General features: G+C 51.9%; 1 protein-coding gene across 2 annotated transcripts; it reads right to left on the minus strand.

The window, feature by feature from the left end:
• Positions 1-1,669: 1,669 nt before the first annotated feature.
• Positions 1,670-24,178, minus strand: PM20D1 (peptidase M20 domain containing 1). 2 transcript variants are annotated; one of them, XM_075540554.1, is made up of 13 exons: positions 23,950-24,178; positions 19,799-19,885; positions 18,062-18,294; positions 17,508-17,594; positions 16,905-17,038; positions 16,541-16,660; positions 15,798-15,873; positions 15,186-15,247; positions 14,702-14,780; positions 13,332-13,400; positions 6,295-6,463; positions 4,104-4,203; positions 1,670-2,430 (listed from the first exon to the last, which is right to left on the minus strand). In XM_075540554.1, the coding sequence occupies exons 1-13, from the start codon at positions 24,110-24,112 to the stop codon at positions 2,307-2,309; spliced, it is 1,503 nt and encodes a 500-aa protein (XP_075396669.1). In that variant the 5' UTR covers positions 24,113-24,178; the 3' UTR covers positions 1,670-2,306. The 2 variants fall into 2 exon arrangements, with proteins under 2 accessions (XP_075396669.1, XP_075396668.1); XM_075540553.1 differs by having other exon boundaries at positions 13,332-13,403.
• Positions 24,179-24,478: the final 300 nt, after the last annotated feature.

Below are 24,478 nucleotides of genomic sequence, written 5' to 3' on the forward strand. Positions count from 1 at the left end.
TTCGGGCGCTGTGGCATGAGTTCAAGGTGACTATAATGTTTCTGAGACTTGGTTCCTGATCTGTCAGAAAGGGTGGCATTGCCTTCTTCGCGGGGGTCCTAGCGGGGCTCCGAGCAGAGAAGGCATGGTGACAGCGCTTTGGGCAGCTCTGAGCAAGTGCGAGGGCATGCTTCTGGTCTTAGGCTCACCCTCTAACAAAGGCTGAATAAGTCCTGGAGGAGCCAAAAAAGGAGGGCGAGGGAAGGAGTGAGAATCTTGGGGGAGTAGCCGCAAAACAAAAAAGGCTGGGATAATGTCCACACTGTGTTTCTAACTTTTCCCATTCAGCCTGTGTTCCTAGGAGCAGCTCACATCCACAGGAGGGAGGGGAGGGGCGGGCGACAGGGGAGATGGCGAGGAGTGGGAAAAGGAGCGTACTGTGGTCCAACCCCAGGAAGGCATGGAAGGTCCTTGTCTGCTGAGGGAAAAGAGAGGGAGTCTTTTAAGTCCCAGCCTCCTCTGAGTCTCCCTCCGTGACCCCAACTCCCTCGTGATCCCAAAAGCACAGCTCCCAGCTTTGGAGCCAAGAAAGGTTGCCTTCCAGCACTCCCCACCTGGCAGCTACAGAGGAGGTTAAACTCAAGGTTAGATTCTCGAGGATAAAGACATGAGCTCCTTAGTCTGTCCCGCAAGGGAGGGCAGCTGGCTTCTCCCCAGCCTTCACCAGTCAGTCGGCGGAGCCCCTCAAACCAGTCTCCCTGCCCTCCTCCCTCTGCCTTTCCTTTGATCAGCGGGAATCAGGACACGGATGCCTGGGCCAGGGCCCTGCTGGTCCTGGGCTCCATCGTGGGGCTGGCTTATGGAGTTCCCTTCCCTTGGGAGCTCAGCCCATAGGAAGTGCCAGGGAAAAGTTTCCACAGATTAGTGGCCCCAGGGGTGAGACAGCAGCAGCAGCAGGTGACAGGAATAGGCTGGGGGGCGGGGGGGGGGTGTTGAGGGGGGCGGGAGCAGAGCCCAGGGAGCCCTTGGGAACTGCCCAAGGACAGAGGCTCTCTTCTCTTGACTCTGGCTTCTAGAACAGGGGCATCTGGGGTTCCCCAGAGGCCCCCCTGCTTCAGTCTTAACCCTTGTGGCCTGTTGGTGCCACAGAGCTCCTTTTATTTGGCAATGACGGTAACATCACCGTGTGATTAATTCCTGCCCCAGAGATAGAACACAAGCAGACCCAGGGTATGAAGGAGGCCCTTGCCTAAGTGTGACGTGGAGAATTTGTAGGCAAGCCCAGACTGCACGGGTTGCTAAGGAGTCCTGGAGGCACTCTAGGTTAGGTGTTGGGCGGCTAGCCACAAGGTCGGTGGGTCTAACCTTCTTACTCATGGTCGTGGGCTTGATTGGTTCTGGTTTTAGTACAAGAAAAAGGCTTAGAACATTTCAAATGATTTAAAACTTGCATGGGAAGCAAGAGAAATGTGGTCGCAGGGAGTTTGCTGTGAGCAGATAGGTTGGTTCAGTCAAAGTGAGGGCACATTTACACACCACTAAAGGGCGCGGGCAAGTCCGGGTTGGTGAGTTGCCCGTAGTGGGTGAGTTGCCCGTAAGTGGGTGAGTTGCCCGTAAGTGGGGACTGCTTTGCCAGGTGGGAGGAGGAATGCAGGGACGAGAGAGGAAGGAGGAAGAGACAACTAAGGAATCCGGAAAAAAAAACCAAAACTCTTTTTTCTTTTAAAATCAAATCAAACCAACCCCATTGCCATGATTCTACCCGATGGAGACCCCGTGTGCTGGAGTAGAACTGTGCCAGAGGGCTTCCTTGGCTGAAATCCCTATGGAAGTGGGTGGCCAGGTCTTTCTGAGGTGGCACCACCGGTGGCTTCAGAAAACCCGCGGGCTAGTTCTTGTTTGTGCCAGCCAGGGATCTTAGAGGAGACGGGGAAAGACTGGGAAGGAAGGTCAAGGATGGAGAAATAGATAAGCCCTAAAGGAGACAGGCCCAGCAAGAGAGAGTGCTCTCAACTGGAACACGTCTCATCAGGTAAAATCGACTTGAAAATGTTTTCAAAATCTGAATTTGGAAAATTGGGCCAGGAAGGCAGGATGTGGGCATAACCAGCATTAGCCGGCCCAGCCAGCCAGGTGTGAGGCGGGAGAGACGGTGAGGGTCAGGTGGTTTTGGGACAGAGACGCCAGGAGATGGGAGAAGACAGCGTCTAGCAGGCCAGCGCTTACTCCCTGGCCATGGTATTGGGTGAGTCCAGGAATCGCCAGGGCAAGTGGGCGATGCACTAGGATGTGGTCTGGGCCAGACGTTTCATCAAGGCTGGCTGACTTCACAGTTCGTGCACATGAGGAACCAGCACTTGGGCCGCATCTGAGTTCTGGATCAACTCAAAGAGGAATTTCACCTGGGTCTCAAAGGCTTGGACGGAGATTTTCTCGTTGAGTCCGTGAATGCTAAAGGAATGAGAAACGATGCATTTCGGCGGGAAGAGCATAGAGTCAATCACTATAGGACAGTGTTATTAAAGAGCAGCCCCCTGGCCCCCTCTCCCCAAACCATGCACGCCCCAATGTCCCAGGCCTCTGGCCCTTCAGGAATAGGAAGTAGGCAGGTGAGAGAGGCCACTTGCAGGGCACGTTGGTTGTCCCCCAAGGATCACGCGTGTGGCAAAGAATAATGGGTAGATGGTGAATAGACTCCAAGGGAGTTCATGCATCTCCTCCACTAGAATCCATTTGATGATTTCTCCTCCGGGAGATGTAGCATCCAAATGTTCTATCTCGTAGACCAGGGTCCCCGGCTAGACTTCTCTCCCTGCTAGCCACCCGTCCTCTCAGCCAACTAGAGGCAGGAGCCGGTAGAGAGGGTAACTGCCCCAAGCACTGGTCTGATTCTCTGCTAGCCCTAGGAATGTCACCGTCAGACCTCACGCCTACCAGTTGGCATCCCCACAACCAGACGAAGCCTGAGAGCTGTTCTGAAGTTCATCTTCCAGTATTTCATTCTGTTGGCAACTGATTCATGGGGGGTGGGCCTGGGGTGGGGGTGGGGGTGTGCTGGTCTGAATGTGAGTACAAGTGGAGAGGGGCTGGAAATCACTGGTCACCCCGTGGTCTACAATTTTCTGGGAAAACACTACCACCACCAGCTCACGGTGACCTTATAAATGTGTGCCCAAGAGGACTGGGGTGGTTTCTGAAGCTTTTCTTGTAAGACACCTCTGGGCGGCTCCAACCTCCAACTGTCTGGCCAGCAGTCAAATCAGATCATTGTTTCAGCAGCAGCAGCAGCAACAACAACAAAAGGCCTATTGTCATCGAGCTGATTCTGACCTACCACAACCCAAGGAGTCGGAAGCAGATCCACTCAGAGGCTTCCCAAGGCTGTCGTGTCTAAGGAAGTTCACACTGTTCACAACGGGCTGACATGGAGCGGCTGGTGGGTTTGAACCACCGGCCTTTTGAGTCACAGCAGAGTGCATAACCACGGAGCCACCAGGGCTCCTTTCACTGCACTGCCCAGAAATGCTGAAGACTCACCAAATAATAATTCACATATCTCACTTTGCCTTTGCATCTGACAATTAAAATCCTGTGGGCTGATGGTGTATGGCTTATGGGTCAGGTGGTGGGTCAGCTCCTCCCGCTGTTCCTTGGGAGGTAGACGGGGCTTTCTCTAGGAAGATGAGCAGTTCTACTCTGTCCTGGAGGGTCGCCGGGAGTCCAAGTGGACTCGCTGGCACTGGGGTTGGTTTTGGTTAGGCCCACCCTTGACTTCACTGAGTGCCCTGTGCAATCTCTGAGGAGTCTCCCCATGTGACAGTCGGAGAGTGAGGTCCCCAAAGGTGGAAGAGCTAGGATTAGTACGCACGGTCCACCGTTCGACCAGGTTCGTACCAATCACCTGATTATCTCCATTTCTGAAAAGTAGGGGCCAATTCCCATAAATGCTGGGGAACTGCCAAGAACTGGCAATGAGAACAGCTGGCCAGCCAGGCTCCAGAGTGTCTGCAGGTTTGTTTGCAGAAACCCCGTCCTGTGGCCTGTCAGGAGATCGAGGGGGGCAATGGGCAGGCCTCCCCCACTCCACACACTCCCCACCTGCTGCTTCAACGTCTTCCCCTCACCTCTTGAAGTCTTGGGGCTGGACGTAGACTGGGTTGAATCGGTAGATGCCGTTGGAGAGGTTTGTGTAGTGTCTACTGTCTGTGTTGGCTATGCAGACACCTAGAAAGGGAAGATGAAGAGGAATGGGGCTTAATGGGCACAAGCAAGCCAAGGGAGTCGCTGGCAAACTAGGATGCCTGGGCTTTCCCGAGAGAGCATGGCCCGGTCTTTTGGAGGTCTGCAGCTCAAAGTGTTGTCCTGCAGGCTATCGTTCTCCAAACCCGGCTCAAACACCAGGAACACGGAGCCCACTCTCTGACTGGCTCAGAGCAAAGCCTCCTCTCGCAGAGGCAGACCACCCCTTCTTCCTCCCGTGGAGCAGCTGGTGGGTTCTGACCGAGAACTTCTTGGTCAACAGCTATGCGCTTACCCACTGGGGAGCTACCAGGGCTCCCCAGCACCAGATCCCACTTCTTTTTCACTGGGTCCTCTGAGAATACCTCCTAGGGGAACGTTGTTGTCGTGGGCCCTGGCGTGGGTTCTGACTCGGAGACTCGTGGATCTTGCCACAGAACGGGGGAGAACTGCCCCTAGGTTTCCTGGGCTGCCATCTTTAGGAGACCAGATCGTTAGGCAAGTCTCTTCCCTCAAGAAAGCCCAATTGGTGGGGTTTAACCAGCTGGCCTTTCGGTTAGCAGCCAAGGACTTAACCATTGCCCCGCCAGGGCTCCGTAGGGGGGACTTGGCCACTGTAAAATGCAACCTTCTTGAAGCTGAACATAATTTCCTGTTATTCTCTTCCTTGGAAGGATGGCCTCGTCTTCCTCGAGTCAAACCTCAGGTGTGGAAAGTCCCTGGATCCTCTCCAGATTTCTGCTCTCGAAGCAGGTGGGGGCTTGGTCCCGAGAGCAGCGTTCTTTGGGGAAAGGGATCTTGGTGCATCAACTCAAGCGTGATGGGTGCTTTGCGATGGGACTTTGTGGTTTGTTCTACTCTTTCTCCTGGTTTCAGGTGGGCAGGCCCTTCACAATTCCTTGCCTGGGGATGGGGGGCACATTTTTACCAGTCTCACTCTGCCTTCTTTCTTTTCTGTAACAGTTTAACCCTGTTAGTAGGATTCACCCTCTCTTGGAAGGGAGGTAGTGGGACAAGGGCCCCTTGAGGGCCAAGAGGAGAATCTGGGACACAGAAGGACTGGGTGCATGAGTCTGAAGAGGAATTTACAGACCAGTACAGACAGATGGGCTAATATCGGACTTATGGACTTGATCTGAACTGGGTTGGGATGTTTTCTTATTATAGAATTACTCTTATATATAATTATATACATATGAGTGTCCATGAATTTGTTTCTCTAGTCTACCCGGAGTAACACACTGCCCCCGTGAGTTTCCGAGACTGTCATTATTTATGGGAGTGGAAAGCCCCGCCTGTCTCACAGGGAGTGGCTGGTTTCTAACTGCCGACCTTTCGGTTAGCAGCCCACTGTGTAACCACCACACCACCAGGGGTCCTGGGGACAGTGCAGGGGGTTGCAGAGTCAGACGTCATGCCCGGTCACTTTGGTCCTGACTGTCTTGGTCGGAGGGCCCTGCACTAATCTTATAAGCCCATCACGGTCCCATTCCTGTCTTGGCAGTCCCGCCTATCTCTGTGATGTCCTGATGCATCTGCCCACCAGGGCCCTTATTAAGGCTCGGTGTCCCAACGAACCCTTGGCTGCTACTTCAGCCTTGTGTGGGTGGCACCCCATCTGGATGATGTGCTGTCTTTGTCGCTTTTAAGACCAAATGAATCTTCTCTTTAAATTGTGTTTGGGATGGGGTCTCTTTTGTAGCCCCAAACACACCCTAGGATGGAACAGAACCAGAGTCTGGGAGAGACCTGCTCAGCCCTGGGGCAACGACAGGTGAGGTGAGGTGAGGTGGGGCTGGGGGCTTAGGCCCATCCTTCCCTCCAAGCCAGCGAGGCTGCTCCAGGTTAAGTAAGGACCCAGGCGTAGCTGACCCAATTCATTGTTTCTGCTCCTTTCCTGTTTGCTCTCTCACTTCCATTCTGAGCGGAAAATACAGTTCCAGTCCCGTTAGGAGGGGAAGCAGCCAGCTGTTTCCAGGCCAAACAGCTGGCATGGGGGTGGGGCCGCGGCCATGAGATAGGAAACAATTCCTCCCCCCACCCCACTCCCTTCAGCCACAGTGGATGAGGTCAGACCTGGGATGATGATGTCGACTTCCGGGAAGACAGACTGAATGGTCTGGCGGAGCAGCTGGAAGCCCAAGGCCTGGTCATCAGAGGGGCTGGTGGGCAGGGGGTCAAAGGCATTCAGTACATGGAACTGGACCCGGTCATCAGCCACGATGTTCTTGACGAGTTCTAGGACCTTCGGGACAGAAACAGAAGGAGTTAGACTTCTTATTGATCTGCTACTCGACGGCCATCTGACTTAATAGTCATGTCTTCTCTTCAGCCAGGCAAAGGCCCGGAGAGGACAGAAGAAACTCAACCGTTTAGCGCTGGGACCTCGATTTCAGCTGACTGGCTAGAGGCGATCCAAGAGTTGGGCATTCTGGAAAAGTAAACCATGGAGAGATAGATTGAGGCTGGGTGTTTGGGAGGCCAGAGTGTGGTGGGCAATGGAAAAGGAGGGGGATTAGGTGTTCTTTGCCTTGGGGTGAGAGGACTGAGCATAGAAAGAAGGCGTGAATGTGGTGCAGAAAAGACAGTAGACTGAATCTTAGGCAGGAGGATGGCCACGATGACCTTGTTTGAAACTGAGGGAGTCTCAGCTAGGCCAGGAACAGGGCTCATGCCTTCCTTTCCCTTCTTTGGGCATCGCTGCTTCCTCTTTGGGACCAACGGCCCTGGGGCCAGGAAGATGAACTTATCGCGGACAAGAAGTCAGGAGGGGAGAGTCTCAGATTCTACTTTTCTCTCTTTGCCACCTTTCCTCAGGAAGTTCACACTGTTCACAGCGGGACCCCATGACATGCCTAGAGAATTCAGTCTAAAATGGAGAGAGCCAAACCCAGCAAGATTCCGGTTCCAGGCAGGATGTAGACTAGCCCCTGAGGATCACGTCACACTGAAGCCAAGTAGGCTGGCCTCCCAAACCTTCCCACCCAGCGCTAGCATGGCCCCACCCATTTGATGGGGAGTTATTTTGTACACGGACTCTGTCCAAGAAGCAGGAATGACCTGAGTCAGGGCATGGCCTCGACAGTAACTCTGGCAGGTCAGGGTCCCCTCAATACAAGCCAGGAGCTGAGTCTGGGAAGGAAACGTGGGCTTCTACTCTCGGCTTGACCAGTGGCCATGGAGTTGACTCTGACGCCGGGTGTGTTTGAGCGGACCTGCGCCCTTCACAGCAGAACTGTGGGTGTTCAGTGGCAGATTTTGTGGAAGTAGATCACAGGCTCTTCTTCGGAGGCATCTCGGGGTGGACTTGAACCTCCAGTCTTCTGGTTGGCAGCTGAGTGCACTGACACCACACTATGCCGAGACGCCTACCTTGGGCAGCCAATGGGTGGCGGAGTCCTGCCAATTGATGGAGTCAGGAGCCTCCTGTGGGAGACTGGATTCCTGGCAGCACGTGTTCGAAGCCGGTGGGCTAGGCCAGCCTCTGTCTTTGAGGGGCCACAGCTGTTAGTTTCCTGCTCGGGTCAAAACACCACGGCAACCTGTCTGGTTGCTAGGCCATGCATACTTGACTCTGATTTAGGATGGCAATGACTGGGCCCATTTGAATTGATGTGAAGCCCTCTAGCATGCCTGACCCAAATATTCAACTGCAAATTTTAATGTACAGCCTTGGTATATTCTGGACCCACTGGGAGGTTCTGGAGATCATCTCTATTGTGGGTGGAGACTGGGTTCAGCAGCCCCTGCCCGAATTCCTTGGCGAGTCCTAGGAAGCCCCCTGCAGTCAAAGAGAGCCCAAAAAGAAGGTTGGCCTTCTTTTTCTGGTCCTCATGCGGTGAGGCCACAGCAGCCCAGATTGCCCTCCAGCTGCTAGGCCAGGCCCTGCCTCAAGGGCAGGGGTCAGTTGACTTCATTTCTGCATGTCCAGTGCCAGGCACAGGAAAGACACGCAATAAAGGTTGGCTACATGGAATTTAACAGACGTCAGCCAATTAAAACAATCCTGGGAGTTGCCTCCTTAAGTCACTTGCCCACTGTGAGTATCACTGGGCTGGGCTCACAAGGCCCCTCTGCTCCTCCGAGGACGACTTGCTTCTGCTCCCCAAGTACACACAGGCTAAGCTGGCATCGGGTAGAGGCGGAAAGAGGGCGGGATCATCTAAGATAGACTCCTTCTGGCATGATCGTTGAGGTCGAGTTAGAAGGGAGCTGATGGAGAAGACAATCCTGAGCATGCAGAGGAGCATGTACAAACACCGACGAGGGACACCTCGCATCTGCCACTGATGGCTGCGTGACCTTGGGCGAGTTCTTTAGCCTCTGTGCTTCAGCTTGCTCATCTGTTCAAATGTGGCTTAGAATTGCACCTACTTTAAGAGGTTGTTGATACCATTCCTTGAGTTAATAACACATGCTTAGGCCAGTGCCTGGCACACTGAATAAGCACTCAACAAGCATGAGGTGCAGAGCCCTGGTCGTGTCCTGTGTTTTGGGCTCTAACCTCAAGACCAGCAATTCAAAGCCATTAGCCCTTCCAAGGGCGAAAGATGAGGCTTTCTATTCCCATAAAGAGCTACAGACTCAGAAACCCACCAGGGCAGGTCTATTCTGTCCTATAGGGTAGCTATGAGTCAGAGTTGACTCGATAGCAGTGAAAACAATAAAATTAGGTGATTGGAGGATTACCAAAGACGCCAGGCTGGGACTCTTGGTGGGAGGGGCATCCACGTTTAATCTCCGATCTCCCATAGTCCTTGGAGCAGAGTCCCACAAGTTGGCATTTAATTAATTACATAAGCCATTCTGTTGCTCTCTCATCATTTCATGTGCAGAGAAACTTTCTTCCTAAGTGGATGGGAATTTTGTTGAAGGCAAGGACAATAGAGACTTAGGAACTGGCAAGGTCGTGAACACTAGCACGGCCAGCTTCCACCCGGCTGTGGGACTTACTTACTAAAACCTCTTGGCCGGCGGCCATCCAATCCCAGCTCAAACATTTCCACGGGCAGGAGGCTCTCCGTCACAGGCCAGAGACACCAGGCATTGTGAGCGATCCAGCAGGTCTTCATTACAGAATGCTGAGGTTAGCTTCCCGTAAAACCTAAGCCCCGAGGTGCTCCACAGGATACGGCTTCACACTAGACTCTCATCGCACTGGGCAGCATCTGACTCCCGTGGGAATTAGAGCCCATCAGGCAACGTGTCTTCTGCATAAGGATGGAAGCCCCCTCCTGGCTCACCCTTAAGCCAAGGGAAGCGCTAGCTCTCTGCTGTTGGCTCCAGTGCAGGGTGACCTTATGCATCACCGAAGAGAACCCCGGCTGCTCCTTAACTTTCCTCACAACTCAATACACACTTGGTGAGCGAAGAAAAGAAGAGGGGACAAATGAAATCTTCTCGGTACCATATTGGGCCGGTGGACAGTCAGCCTCTGACGGAACTCTCTTTGGAAGATATTCTCTCAATATCTTCCGAGGTCACATGTTCCAAAGTCCTCCCCGTGGCCTTCTTGCTACTCCTTGAAGCCCTTCAACGCAAACTTTGCACACATACGCCCAACCACAGCACCCATGTGCATGCTACACCAGTGCACATGGGTCGTTCTCCAGCTCAGGTGCTAGGTTACAAAGCAAGTCTCCATACAGCTTACAAGATTGACATTGTACAAAGTATTCCCCCTGACCACAGTGCAGTGACATTGGAAATCAATAACAGAAGAGCAAAACGCAACTGGAAAATACACGTCTGTGGAAATTAAACAACACACTATTAAGCTACCAAGTGAACCGGGACGAAATCCAAAGAGAAATCGCAGATTTCCTAGAGTTCAAGCACAAGGAAAGCACAGCCTGCCAGAATGTATGGAATGCAGCGAAGGCAGAGGGCTCCGAGCTTGGAAGGTCAGAGCGTTCACTGCCGGCATGTAAAGAGAACGGTCCCTCGACAACTCTAGGAACGAGAAAGAGGAGAGAAACAGCCCCAAGTCTACCAGGAGGAAAGAATAAAGGTCAGAGCGTGACAACAAAAATGCAAAACAAACCCAACAAAACCCGCTTCACTTCCGATGCGATGGAGGCCATTCTGACTCACGGCGACCCTAAAGGACAGGATAGAACTTCTCTGTGGGTTTCCAAGACTGTAACTCTTAGGGTAGAAAGCGCCATGTGTCTCCTTACTGGTGTTTTAAAATGATGTCCCTGTGGTTAGTAGCCCAGTGCAGAACCACTATGCCACGCAGGCTCTCTATAAAGCAGCGGTTCTCAACCTGTGGGCCGTGACCCCTTTAAAAGGGGTCGCCCGATTCATAAGAGTAGCAAAATTACAGTTATGAAGTAGCAACAAAAATAATTTTATGGTTGGGGGCTCACTGTATTAAAAGGTCACGGCATTAGGAAGATTGAGAACCACTGCTGTAAAGATTATCAACACACAAAATTGAAAACAGAAAGACAATAGAATCTTTTCTTTGAAAAGATCAGTGAAATCGACAAAACGTCAGGCGAGAAAATGTGTCAATAACCAAAGTGAACCACGAAAGAGGGGAACAGTACAACTGACCCGATAGAAATAAAGAGCATGATGGTAGAACCAACCGACGAAGTTTCCTTTCTGTATGGCAGCCGCCTGACTTTCTGCACTCGCCTCACAGGCCGGTGTGGAGAGCTATCTATGTCTGGAATAAGGGGAGACCCGTTAAAGGTGGAAGAGGAGGATTCTGGGAGCTGCCAGTGTCTGTTAGGCCCAGCTCGAGGCCCTGTATACTCGGGTCTCAGGGCAGCAGGAAGTGCTGTGGGCCTGGGGCACAGGGAGAATGGTGGCCTGGCCGGATGGGCCCTGTGAACTTTCTGAAAGATGGAGGCTCTCGGTGCCTTCCTGGGGTGGGGTGGGGGTGGGCAGGCCTAGGGATCCCAAGGATTTCGTTTGACAGACCAGAAAGACAGGCTGCGGCAGCAGGACAGTGGAGGGGAGGGCAGGGTGCCAGAGCCTGGGAGATGAAAGCCCAGCTGGGTGGAAAACAGCCCCGGAAAGGGAATGGAGTTGGAATGAGGCTGGAAAAAAACTGGTGGAAAGAAGCTCAGTGAGGGGAATTGAGTGATTTGATGGCCTCCTAACCCCCCAGGGAGAGGACAAAGGTTGGCACCTGATGAAAAGCAGCAAAGTCCAGGCTCGCACCTGCCCCAGCTCCCAAGAATGCTGGGCGCCTAGGGGCAGCCCATCGGCGTGCCCCAGGCTGAGGGCCGTGCCTCCCTCCCTGCGGGAGGACAAGCGAAGCCATGTGTGTAAGCAGACTTGGCGAGGAGGGAAGGGCGCCCGACTTGCAGAGACTCCGGAGACGGCACTTGCCTGGACCCTGCTTTAGTCGTCTGGCAGTTGTGGGGTTACCTGATTTTGACCACCTTCTAAAGCAGCGGTTCTCAACCTGGGGGGTTCCCCGATGCATAACAGTAGCAAAGTGACAGTTATGAAGTGGCAACGAAAATAGTTTTATGGTTGGAGTCGCCACAACTGTATGAAGGCATCGTGGCATTAGGAAGGTTGAGAACTGCTGGACTAGAGATTAAGGTTTACCTTTTGAACTCTTCTTAGCTCATCATTGCCCATACACACCGAGCAGGCTGTGCGACGTCAACTCGCCCTCAGGCATCAGCTCCAGCACCCCTTCCTCGGCAGCTTGGCCTGACGGGCAGACCAGGTCGGCGCTGGTTCTAGCCTCAGAATAACACTGAGTCCCTTTGACTCATAGCATTGTCACACTTGGCCATCATGACGCCATGTTTGTAATTTGGAAATCGACACCTACATAGGAGACCCTTGCAGGGCTCTATCCCAAATCCTCCTCACTTTGCACACCCTTCCCGTGGGATTGCTAGAATTCCAGGTAAGGAGCCCTGGTAGTGCAATGGTTAAGTGCTCAGCTGACAGCTGCAAAGTCGGTGGTTGGAACCCACCAGCCAGTCGGAGGGAGAAAGATACAGCAGGTTGCTTCTGTAAAGATGCTTGGAAATCTCATGGGGCTGTCCTCGTTCACTGCTACCGAGTTGATTCCAACTCACAGCGACCCAATAGGGCTGCCCTGTGGATTTCCGAGACTGTAAATCTTTATGCGAATAGAAAGCCTCATCATTCTCCTTCTGAGCGGTTGGTGGTTTCAAACTACTAACCTTGGGGTTAGCAACCCAACACCCTGTCCTAAAAGGGCGCTATGAGTCAGGATCAGCTTGGTAGTCATGAGTAGCGGTCCAATGATGCTGATGACTCCCCAGCTTGTACCTCTAATTCATTTCTGCGTATAGACCTTTGATATTTGGTGGCATAGTGGTGATACCACCGGGTCATTAGTTCGAAATCACCAGTCAATTGGAGGAAGAAAGATGAGGCTTTCTACTCCTGTAACGAGTTACAGTCTTAAACATCTGGAGTATCCTTGTCTCTCACTCCATATCCGTTTACCCATCTGCGGGGTAAACCTGGTGAATCTATCTCACTCACCTTTGGTACCCGGTGCTCTCTTCTCCACCCCAGGCCACGATCTCAGTTCCGGCCTTCATACTCATGCTGGGGTGTCGCGGCAGCTTTGTCACTAGCATTCTCTCCAGGACACTGTGTCCTCAGATTAGAGCCCAACCTCCTTGGCACAGCAGACAACTTTGTTCTCTAACCTACAATTCCATCTTCAGTTCCCACCGCTTCTCCCCAGTTTCGTCTACTGCTTAACGAATCCTGGTAATTAGCTGTTATAATCACAGGCAGTGTTGTGGCTAAAATGACAGGCTCTGGAATCAGATTGCCACCTGTGTCACGTTGGGCATGCTACCCAGCTGCTCAGGTGCTCCCTGGCTCAGGGAGGGTAATATACTTGCTGTAGGATGGCAGTGAGAACTACACGTAGCAAGCTCCTTATATGTTTGCTATTATTGCTTATAACTAATTAGTGATCATCTCCCTCCCCAGACTCCAAGGGCCCCCTATCCTGAGTTCTCGGAAGCCTCTGAAAAGTGTTGATTGAACACGTGAGAAACTGGGCCAGCACTGGGATTGCACATAAGCCTTGGTCCTGACAGTCACCCCTCCCTGATGCTGGACCGGTGGTCTGAAGCCGTAGTACGTACCTCCTGGACGGTCTGGGCCGGGTGAATGCGGAAGTTGACCGTGGCCTGGGCCGCGGAGGGGATGACGTTCTTCTGGAGAGAGAGCCACAACCTTGATCCCGGCCGGCCCGAAGGTTCCCATCACAGACCCCTGCCCAGGAGAGGCAACCCACCCCAGCAGGGGTCAAGCTGCTGTTTGATCGTTAAAAACGTTCCTTGCCAGTTGGGTGAAGGTTGACAGAGTCACTCGGGTTTCCATTCAACAATTCATGCACTCCCCCACCCCCATGTCGTGGATTGCAATCCCCACCGTGCATCATGGCTCCCTCCCTGTGCTTTCCCCCTCCATTCTTTTATTTTTCCCCCAACCCTTGCTGCCACTCTGTCCTTGGGTAAGTGTTGCCCCTTTCTCTCAAATGGTTGATTATTGTAAGGAGTGCACACCTCCCTCGTATTGTTACTCACCGTATAGACCCATCGGTCTAGGGTTTGATTGGTCCTTGAGCCATGGGGGTTGGGAAAGTGAGGTTCACCCTGCCTAATACAGGGTGAGTTCAATTCCAGGCCTGAAGGGGCATCGTTCCATCAGTCCCTACCCAGACAGTAAGCCTAGCCTCTCTCTTTTATGATTGTTTTGTTCCAAAAGCTTCCCCTGCTTTGTGTAGGATCTTCTGACATGATCCCTTTCAGTGTGGTTGGCAGTTGTAGCCGGCACCATCCAATTATTCTGGTCTTAGGGTCATGGAAGCTGGTCCACAGAAAAAAAGACCTGGGAGTCTAATTGTAAAGATATACAGCCTGGAAAGTCTTACAGGGCTGTTATGAGTTGGACTCAATATAGATGTTATAAATAGTAGGTGAGTTTTTCTCTTTCAGTGGAACTAACCCCAGTTATATCGGTAGGTGGGAGGGAAAGATGTATGAATCACTCATTAAGCTTGTCAGGTGGACAAATCTTTCAAAACACTGGGAGGAATAAGCAAAAAGGTCCCTTGGAGTAGGATTAGTCTATATGACTAAAAGGCCAGGTAAAGGTACGACAGTTTGAATTACAGCCTTGGTCACAAAAATTAATCCCCCGATAACCTTTATTCATACTAAGGTGATTGTGTGTGTGTCTGTCTGTGTGTGTGTGTGTAGGAAAGGGCCCTGGATACCTCCCACTGAAATACACACACACAAAATTTGACCAACAAATTCAGAGGGCTCATTAACCTCGGCTACAACTTTCACTCTTGAGGCTTATGACACAGGATCATTCAGCATTGGCCCTTCCTGTTATTAAAATCTATAACCAGAGAAGAAGGGCAGAGGCGGAAGATAAAGCCCAGGGATAGAAGGATGGAGAAGGAGTGAGGAAAAAGTGCATGAAGACAACCAGGCAAGGCTACCTTGATTCCTGCGTTGAACATGGTGAGTGCGGTGGTGGTCCTAACCTGTGCACTGCTCATGCTGTTTCCCTCCAGAAACCTAAAGCAAAACGATGATGCACAGGAGGTGTTAACAAGTGCTGCCCAATGGGGAGAAGGGAGAAACGAGGATCATTCGCTTTCTTGAGCCTTGGGCAGCTCTAAGACTAGGAAGGCTGCTGCATACATGCATTAGAAGTAGTGTCTGGGTGAGCTCCCTGACCTAACTCGCTGGGCCGAGAAACCCACCCGGGAGCTCAAGATGCTCCTGTCCCTTTCGCTGCTCTCCCTTCCCTCCCGGGAGTTCTTTCCCTCAAAAAAATCTCAACTTCAAAAAAAAAAGAAGAATTAGGAGTATCCGGTGGCTGAGAGACAACTAATCAGACTCCGTGAAGCCAAGAAAAGGGTATTGGGAAGTCGGTAAGTTCGGGATGGGAATGCGTAGGATAGAAAGATAAAATTTTACCTTTTTATAAGAGGCTGAAACAGCCACATGTTTCTCAAGATAAAATTAAAAGGGAAGGAAAACTGAAAGAAAAAGCAACAGGTTAGCAGAATTACAGAGAGGTCAACATGACAGGATCACTCTACCTATGGCCTGAGCCTGCCTCGTTCTCGTCGGCCTTGGGGGCTCTCAGCATTCAGGGGTGCAGCTGGGTTCAGCTAGCACAGACTCTGTCAGATGGTAAGGGAGGAAGTGCAAATGACAATCCAGCAGCTTCCAGGAATGGCGGGAAACCCAAAGAGGGCCTGGGTGCATGACTCACTGCCATTGATGGATCCCAACTCACAGCAACCCTGTCAGACAGAGTAGAACTGCCCCTGTGAATCTTGATGGGAGTCGAAAGCCTCATCTTTCACCTGAAGAGTAGCTGCTGGCTTTGAACCGCTGACCCTGTGGTTAGTAACCCACCATGCCACCAAGTCAATATCATGGCCCACGAGCAAGCCAGCCCCCTCCTCTTGACTCGGCCGCTAGCTGAGAATGGGTTGGAATGGGCACGGAGGGTTTGTTCTCTGCCACTCTTTCCTCCCCCTTCCACGACTCACCGTGAGTATGTGATACTTCGTCCCATACCTCATTTGCCAGAAGCTCCAATGATGTCTTCAGGGACCCCTCCCCAAACATGTTAGGCAGTGGTGTCTGCTCTAGTCTGCAAGAGAAATGGGACTCTCCAGACTCAGCCAAAGAAGGGTGGATAGAAGATAGAAGGAAGTCTCGACAAGACGGCAAAGGTCTCCTGTTCTAATCCTATCACCGCCACCAACCCAACCATTGAGAAAGCACCAGCAGGACCACCTGTCCTGATGACCCATCTCCTTTTTCTCGGGCTCCCTGTGTGTCTGTCCACTGTTGCCGCACTCCCACACTGCAGCAGAACGGTCAGTCTCCTCCAGGAACGCCGCCTTCCTGAAACTGCTTTGCCCATCTCTGGCTGTATGCTGACTACCTGGGAGCAAGCCGCGACCGTGAGAACGGTGGTCAAAAAAAATATTCATCGAATGGGTATGTCTTTCCCCTTTCTGGCAAGATAACAGAGCCTGAGGTGAGCTCTGCTGTTCCTGACCCTGCAGTCTTTACCTTTGTCTCCTGATTGACTTTTGTCTTCCTGTGGGGGCAGAGGGAGGATTGCAACAGGTTGATCAGTCATTGTCATTGTCGAGCCTAACTGTCTGGCGTTTAGATGACTCCAGCTGTCATGTGCATGTGTTGAGAGAGCCTCTTCTGACCCTACCCCTTGCCTGGCTATGGGTGCCTGCGTCCCGACTGGTTGCACTCGGCCTGCAGGGCAGGGAGCTGGCTACACAGGAGCTGCCTACCGGCTGACGGCGGCTGCCAGGATGCCGATGCTCGTCTCCTTGGGAGGAGCTGAGGAGTGGCCTGGAGTCATGTTGACCTGCAGCTGGAGGTTGATGCTGCCTTTCTCTGAGACTGAGATCCTGTGGGAAACAGTCCTCTTGACTGCCTTTCGGCCAGGCTCAGCTCACCGGCCCGAGGGGTAGGCTGGTGGGCTGAGAGCTCAGTTTCATGTTGCTGAAAAAAATTTACACTAGAGGTAGACAGGAAGGGGGAGCTGGAACTGGTCAAGGATTGGGGTGAAAGAGGCAGGAGTGGGTGTCCCAGCATGCTATAGAGACACCCCAGGCTGCGGTCAATGCTCCCATGGTGTGACGTGTGACTCACTGGGCGACGGGCTTCTTGATTCCAGGAATGAAATCGTCCAGGATGGCGCTTCCCTCGTCCACAATGAAGGCTAGCCGCACACCCCTCGCTTCGAGCAGGGCTGAGATCTTCTGAGCCCCGTTCTTCCCTGACACCTGCAGACGCAGATCCCAGACCCAGCGTCCTTCTCAACCCTCACCTGTGGGGCAGGGCCCTCGGTCCTCCTTCCTTATAAATCTGCAGAGGTCAAAGCTGGCAGAGCCCACCCGCTCATTTCACAACAGCCCAGAGGCTGCGGTGACCTGCGTGGAGTGCGAGTATGTGGCATCATGGGAAACACAACACGCATCCCCTGTTCACATCTCTTCCCATCACGCCAGTGTTTGTCAAGGTTCGGTCGATGGACACCTGTCTCTGAACAACTTTGGGGTGGGGTGGTGGTGCTCAGAATCCAGATCTACTGCACGGGGCCCCGGGGAGATGCACGTCTTTGGTGCCAGGTCCTTCACGTAATTCTGGCACACAGACACACAGAAAGGGTTCGCAAAGTATCTATCACACCAGCTCACGGAGACCCTGCGGACTTAGGTACTCAAGGGGCTGTAAAGCACGGAAAGCCGCTACCTCCTCATCGTGGCCCAGAGCAATGAAGAAAGATCTCTGGGGGACGTAGTTCCTGAGCAGTAGTAGCTCCAGCGCCTGCAGGATTGCCTGCGGGACAGAGGAGAAAGGCTTGCTGTCTCAAGAGGCATCCCAGGGCCTGTCTCAGAGACCTCCAGCAACTTCCCGAGACCCTCTTTAAGGGAACAACTGGACTCTTCTTAAAGGGAGCACACTCCAGTGGCCCCGGGGACTCGGTGAAGGGAAGCAAAGGGCTGCAGAAGCGCTTTTCCCACGGGAGGGAAGTAGAACGTGATCCCAATGGACAGGCGGCCTGGGGATCGTCTACTCTCAGCCCCAGGGCACCGCTGAGAAACTGAGACCCAGAGAAGGGAGGCGACAGACAGACGGGGGTCGGGATGGGGTGGGGGAACCCAGGTCTCTTGGAGTCAAGCGTCTTATCTTTCTACTACCATCTCTTTGCTTCCCAGGCGACAGCAGAGCCCCCTTTCCCCGACCCCACCAAGCCTGGGTTAATAGCTAGGGTCCCAAGGTGGAAGAGACACAGGGTTTCAGACCATCACAGAATTCTTGTTGTCCAGTGCGCCCCGGCCGTAGATGATGCCATCACGCTCCAGCCCAGAGAACGGGGGCACCTCCCAGCCTTCGGCAGGGGCCGGAACCACATCCAAGTGAGCCAGCAGCATGTAGGGCTCCAGGCTGGGGTCCGAGCCTTGGACAGTGAGCAGGTGGCTGTACCCTCCCACGACTTCATGCTGGATAAAGTTGGTATTGAACACTGTGGGAAAGACTAGTGGAGGAGGGGAGTCAAGCAGGGGGGGAAGATGGGGGTAAATTACCCTCGGTTGAGCAGCCATCTGCGGCCCCCCACCCCCCCACCCAGACTGCTTTGTGAACAGGCAGCTTCTTTGGGAAGCTCTAATCTAATTCTTGCCCTTCCTGGACAACTGCTGAAACTCCCCTCTCCCATAGCGCAGTACCACGCTCTGCCTGTGGAACAGGCACACGCCAAGACTCCACCCTGAAGCAGTCATACTCTCAGGACCTGGCTTGGTCGGCCCTATAACATAGGATTGATCATAAGCACAGGCCACAGAGCTATGCAGAGTAGGTGTGCATTCAATTTTAAATGTCATAGGCTTCAGTATCCAAATTATGTGGAAGCAAACATGGCTTTGAGAGATATCTATATATAGTCATATCTCAGATATTTGTCAGGGCTCGTTCATCAAAGCAACATTCCTATGGTTTGTACTGTGTGGAGATAGAGATCATTCCCTCTTGCATAAGGCCAGGCTTCTTGTGCACAGGTGTGGGTGTTACCATGCGCCATCATGAGGTAACTGGTGGGTTCTAACGGGTGGACTTAGATATGTGCAACAGAGAACTCTTTCCCACTGGGCTTTGCTGAAGGAATCCATGTATACCTTGTGTGGATAGCTGAAGACAAAACACTGAAGAGTACGTGTTTATTTGGCCACCCAGCCTGTCTAGTTTATTATCAGTATTCATCACTTTAAAAAAAATCTCCTAGTTCCAGCCTGACCTCAATTTGGTTCGTGGGAGGGAAGCCCAGACCTGCCTGCCCCCGAGCATTTGAGAGGGGGTTACTTGGACCTTTAGGCTATCTCCTCTCACCTACTAAGGGCTTCGAGGAGGCTGGCTTTAATGTGATTTAGGAAGGAGGAAGGCAGGGGCTCCCAACGGTCTTTTCCTCCTGACACAGGCTTCCTCAGCTCTGTACACCGTGGGTGCTGGCGGCCAGGAGAGAGGGTTGCAGCTCAAAGCTGTTGGCTGCCTAGAAGTTAGAGATGTGCTACATCTGATAAATCTGGAGTAGAATCTGGGTGGTTGTGTGTGTGTGTGTGTGTGTGTGTGTGTGTGTGTGTGTGTGTGTGTGTGTGTGTACACATGCACTAGGGGCTGGGAAGAGCAGGCAGCATAGAGCTGGGCCCTGGGACAGGGAGAAGGACCCCTTTGTACCTTTCTGATAATCTGTGGATTCACGGACACATATGTAGGGCAAAGATTGGGAGAGTTTGAACTCTGACTCAACAGCTGTGTGCAATAGCTCTTTAAAGGGGAGCTCTCTAGTCTCGACTCCGGCTCCATTCTAACACTTAAGTTCTCCCTTCTGTGTCGGACCCCCCTTCCATATGTATAAAACTCAGAAGAGGCCTGTCTAAGGGGAATGAGGTGGTCTTTGGGGTCAGTCATAAATAACCTTCGCCATTACCTTGCCCAGGGCTACCTCTGCTCCCCTTTGTCTCCAGCTGGCCTTGGAGTTGAGTTACCTTTGTGAATGTATTCTCCAAACTCAGCCAGGGCTGTCACATTGGACTCCTCCGAGCTGAAAGACACGGTTGGGATCCGGATGGCACCTGTCAGAGGCAGATGAAAGAATAGTCACTGTTTCTCTACATGATCCGCCATGTAAAGGGCTCCTTCACAATCACTGTCTCACTGGAGTGGACGCAGAACTCCAGGGAAGTGTTGCTTTTCCTACTGGGAAGCGGAGCCTAAGGACGTTACTTGCACTGCCCAAGACAGCAGCAAGCAACTGAGCTGGGTCTGTAGCACAGGCCTTCGGAGGTGCTTAGGTTAACATCCTCCTTTTAGAGAGAAAAAAGTAGCGTCCACGATCTGGGGGAAGTAGATCTGGACTGCCCCCAGCACGATCAGAGCAAAGACATCATCTCTTCTACAGGCCTCATCGTCTGCCTCTGAAGCTGCCATTTCCCTGAGCGATTTTGAGATCCATCACCCACAAGAAACCCGCTGTCCTTGGTTTTTCCCTCAAAGGGGTTTTTTGTGCTGAGAATGAGTTTATTTCACAAAGACTAGCTCATCTCCTCTCTAATCTTCTCAACCCAACTGTTTTTGGGGGAAGAGGATGTCTGTGCAGGCCTGGATTTCGAAGCTCCCAAGGGAGTGTCTCACTCCCAAGATAACATCCCAAGATAACATTTCTCAGTTCCTGCATTATCAATCTGCGGCCCTGTTAACGTAGTGGTTACATATTGGGATGTTAACCACAAAATCAGCAGTTTGAAACCACCAGCCACACCACAGGAGAAAGAGGAGACTTTCTACTCCCATAAATAGTTATAACCTTCCTGTTCCCCCCCCACCCCCACTCCTCCTGCCCAGGAGAATTAAATTCAGAGGACAGCACTGAAGCTACAGCTCAGGAAGACGGATATGTCTGATCAGAGCACAAAAGAGCAAGTGAAGGGGGATGAAGAGAGAGTGGAACACATCCTGGCCCACCAAGCCTTGAGGACGATATCCCTGCTCAGAGCAGCCAATGTACAGAGAAGACCTAAGAGATATCCCTCACTGACCCATAGCCCTATGGAGGACAACACTGGAGACATGTGTGGGAATTGTGCCCGGTCTGACCCCACCACACCAAGGCAAAACACTAAGGGCGTGAGCAGAACAGCAAGGGGAGCAGAGCAAGGAAGTCCCCAGGGAATACCAAAAAATAGACTCTGGAGCCAGGGCATGGCACCCTATCAGATTGCACCAGAAAACCCTCCTAAAAGTCAACAAACAGTCCTTGAACTAACTACAGACTTTTCTCTTTTTTGTATCATTGTTTTTGGTTGTTGCTGTTTTGTTTTATTTTGTTGCTTTGTTTTGCTCTGTCTTGTTCTTTGTGCATATTATGACCTCTGCAGGTCTATCTAGATAAGATAGGCAAGATAAACAATCCAGAGGAGAAAACAAAAGGACCAAGGGTGGGGAGGCAGGCATGGGATAGGGGGAGGCAGGGGAAAGGAAGTGGTGTTAACAAACAACAAGTGATCCAAAATTGATGGCAAGGAGGGTGTAGGAGGCCTGGAAGGGCTTGATCAAGGACAATGTAACTGAGAGGAATTACTGAAACCCAAATGAAGGCTGAGCATGATAGTGGGACAAAAGGAAAGTAAAAGGAAACAGAGGAAAGAGCTAGGAGGCAAAGGGCATTTATAGAGGTCTAAATAAAGGCATGTACATATAAAAATATATTTATATATAATGATGGGGAAATAGATCTATGTGCATATATTAATAGGTTTAGTATTAAGGTATCAGATGGACATTGGGCCTCCACTCAAGTACTCCCTCAATGAAAGAACACTTTGTTCCATTAAACTGGCAGTCCACAATGCTCACGTTCCTGATACTGATCGCTGAAGACAAAAAGGGTGCATAAGCAAATGTGGTGAAGAGAGCTGATGGTGCCTGGCTATCAACAGATATAGCATCTGGGGTCTTAAAGGCTTGAAGATAAACAAGCAGCCCGAAACAAAAAAATATCATCGTGAATGAGGGGGAGTGCAGAGTGGAGAACCAAAGCCCATCTGTAGGCAACTGGAAATCCCTTACAGAAGGGTCACAGGGAGGAGATAAGACAGTCAGGGTGCAGTATAGCACCGATAAAACATTTAACTTTCCTCTAGTTCTTTAATGCTTCCTCCCCACAACTATCATGATGCCAATTCTACCTTACAAATCTGCTAGACCGGAGAATGTATACTGGTACAGATAAGAACTGGAAACACAGGGGGTCCATGATAGATAAACCCCTCAGAACAATGAGAGTAGCAATACTAGTGGGTTAGAAAGGGGGAATCAATCACAAGAATCTACATATAACCCCCTCCCTAGGGGATGGACAACAGAAAAGTGGGTGAAGGTAGACATCAGACAGTGTAAGACATGACAAAATGATAATAATTTATAAATTATCAAGGGTTCGTGAGGGAAGAGGGAAGGGAGGGAAAAATGAGGGCTCCAAGGGCTCAAGTAGAAAGAAAATGTCTTGAGAATGATAGTGGCAACAAATGTACAAATGTGCTTGACACAATGTCTGGATGTATGGCTTGTGATAAGAGTTGTACAAGCCCCCAATAAAATGATTTTTTTTTTAAGTTACAGCCTTGGAAACCCACAAAGGCAGCTCTACCCTGCCCAGTAGGGTCACTATGAATCAGAATGGACTTGCTGGGCAATGGGTTGGATTTTTAAAAATTGGAATTGTCACAACTGGCTCACCCTCCTCAGTCCACTATCAAAGGCAAACAGCACTGGGATGGGAGCCCGATGAGTCACTGGAACATTTGTTTGGATCTCCATCCTTCCAAGATCACAGTGGACACAAAGTCACCTGGGCAGCTGGACAGTGAGGGGGAAGCTCTCACAGACAAACTTAACCCTGTCCTTGGTTCCAGCTGAGATCGCATCGGCAACACAGACCGCCACATGGACCGGGAATTTGAAGCTCACAGCGAGCAGAATGCCTGCTCTCGAGGCAGACGCCATGTTGCTTTAAGCCCCCTCCTCTAGATTCTGAGTGAGCTTTTTGCTTTCTTTCAATGCAGACAGATTCTGGCAGAGCTGCTGCCTTTCACAGAGCCATGCATCCTCAGCCTGCCCCTGTGAACCACCGTTGGGGTTCACTCTGGTCCCTGCATCTGCCTCCACATGTTTACGTAGGCAGTTTCTTCTAATCCATCATTTCATGAGAGGGAAATGGCTGGAGCTGCTCCCAGTGTCGGGAAAGGACCCTGCTATCCCACAGACTCTAGCACTCCCCTGAAATGCTCCTCTTTCCTGGGAAATGAAGATTTGGAGGAGGGATGAGATGAGTTTTTAGTCTAGTAGAGGAGAGATTTGCTTCCATTAGGAGATGACATTAGAGATATCCTTCTGGAGGGGCTGATAAGGAATGGATGTGAGGATGGTGCAGGGCTTGGCAGTGTTTCTTCGTGGTGCACACTATAAGTCCCAACAGACTAGAGGCACTTCACAACCACAAGAGCACCCTGGGATCACCTCCGTTCGATACCCCCACACTCCCACCTGGGAGAAAATCCTTTAACTGATCGAAGAGTCAATTTCCCTTAGATATGATCCTTTAGTCATAAAATACCATGGCATTTGACACACATAAAAACTTTCACAAGCTGTACCATACAAATACAATACTCAAAGCAAATAAATAGGAGTATAGTGAGTAACAGATGGCCTTGCCAAGTGTGGCGAAGTTGGCGATTTCCAGGTTTAAGCAGGGAGCACTCCAAGTCCCCGGAGCCCCCGGTGGCCTAGTAGTTACGAGTTGGGCTGTTATCTACAAGGTTCAAGATCACCTGCTCTGCGGGAGAGAGATGGAGCTTCTGCGTCCCTGGAGTTAGTCACTATGAGTCGGCAGGGACTCGATGGCGGTGTTTGTTGTTTTGGTTTTTTGACCCCAGTCCCCAGAAGCCAAATCTGCGGGAGGGATGTTTCCCCAGCTGCGCCCCAGGTGTTGGGGGCGGCGGGGGGGGGGGGCAGGCCTGGGGTGGGAAGCAGAGCTGGAGCCCGAGCAGGAGCAGGAGCAGTGGGAGAGCGGAGGGGAGCGCTGACTGGAGAGAAGGACCCAGCGGAGCACAGGTGGGGGAGAAACACCCAAGCTCACCTTTCAGCGCCTCTTTCATCTCCACGCGCTCCCTTTCGCTGAATCGAGAAGGGATTCGCCGCGGCCCCTGAGGCTCCTTGCTCCGTAGGCCCTTCGACCTGGAGTCGACGCCCAGCAGCAGCACGGCCGCCAGGATCACCACGCAAACGGATCGCCCGGCCATGCTGGGACGTCCCCGCGGCCAGTCTTGGGCTGGCGTTTGGACCCTCAGCCCGCGTCGCGGCTTTAATTCCCGCAATCTGCTTTAGGCCCACCCCCATCCCTGGACGCGGCCAATCATTGCTCGGCTGGGGCAGCGAGGCAACCAATCGAAGGGATCGCCCCGCCTCAAGCTCGAAAGGCCTTTTGGGGGTTGTGGTTTATTTTGCCCCCTGGACCCGACCGCCGTCGGAACGAAGGTGGACTTGAGCCCCAGGGGAGGCGACTTTCCTGTCCTTAGGTCATCTGCGTTGGGAAACTCGGAAATCACTTGCTATAGAATAATAAAGTGAAACGAAAATCGCCTAGTGCTTCTTCGGAATCCTAGACC

The sequence above is a fragment of the Tenrec ecaudatus genome, chromosome 1 (assembly GCF_050624435.1).
Source record: "Tenrec ecaudatus isolate mTenEca1 chromosome 1, mTenEca1.hap1, whole genome shotgun sequence".
NCBI classification, from domain to species: Eukaryota; Metazoa; Chordata; class Mammalia; order Afrosoricida; family Tenrecidae; genus Tenrec; species Tenrec ecaudatus.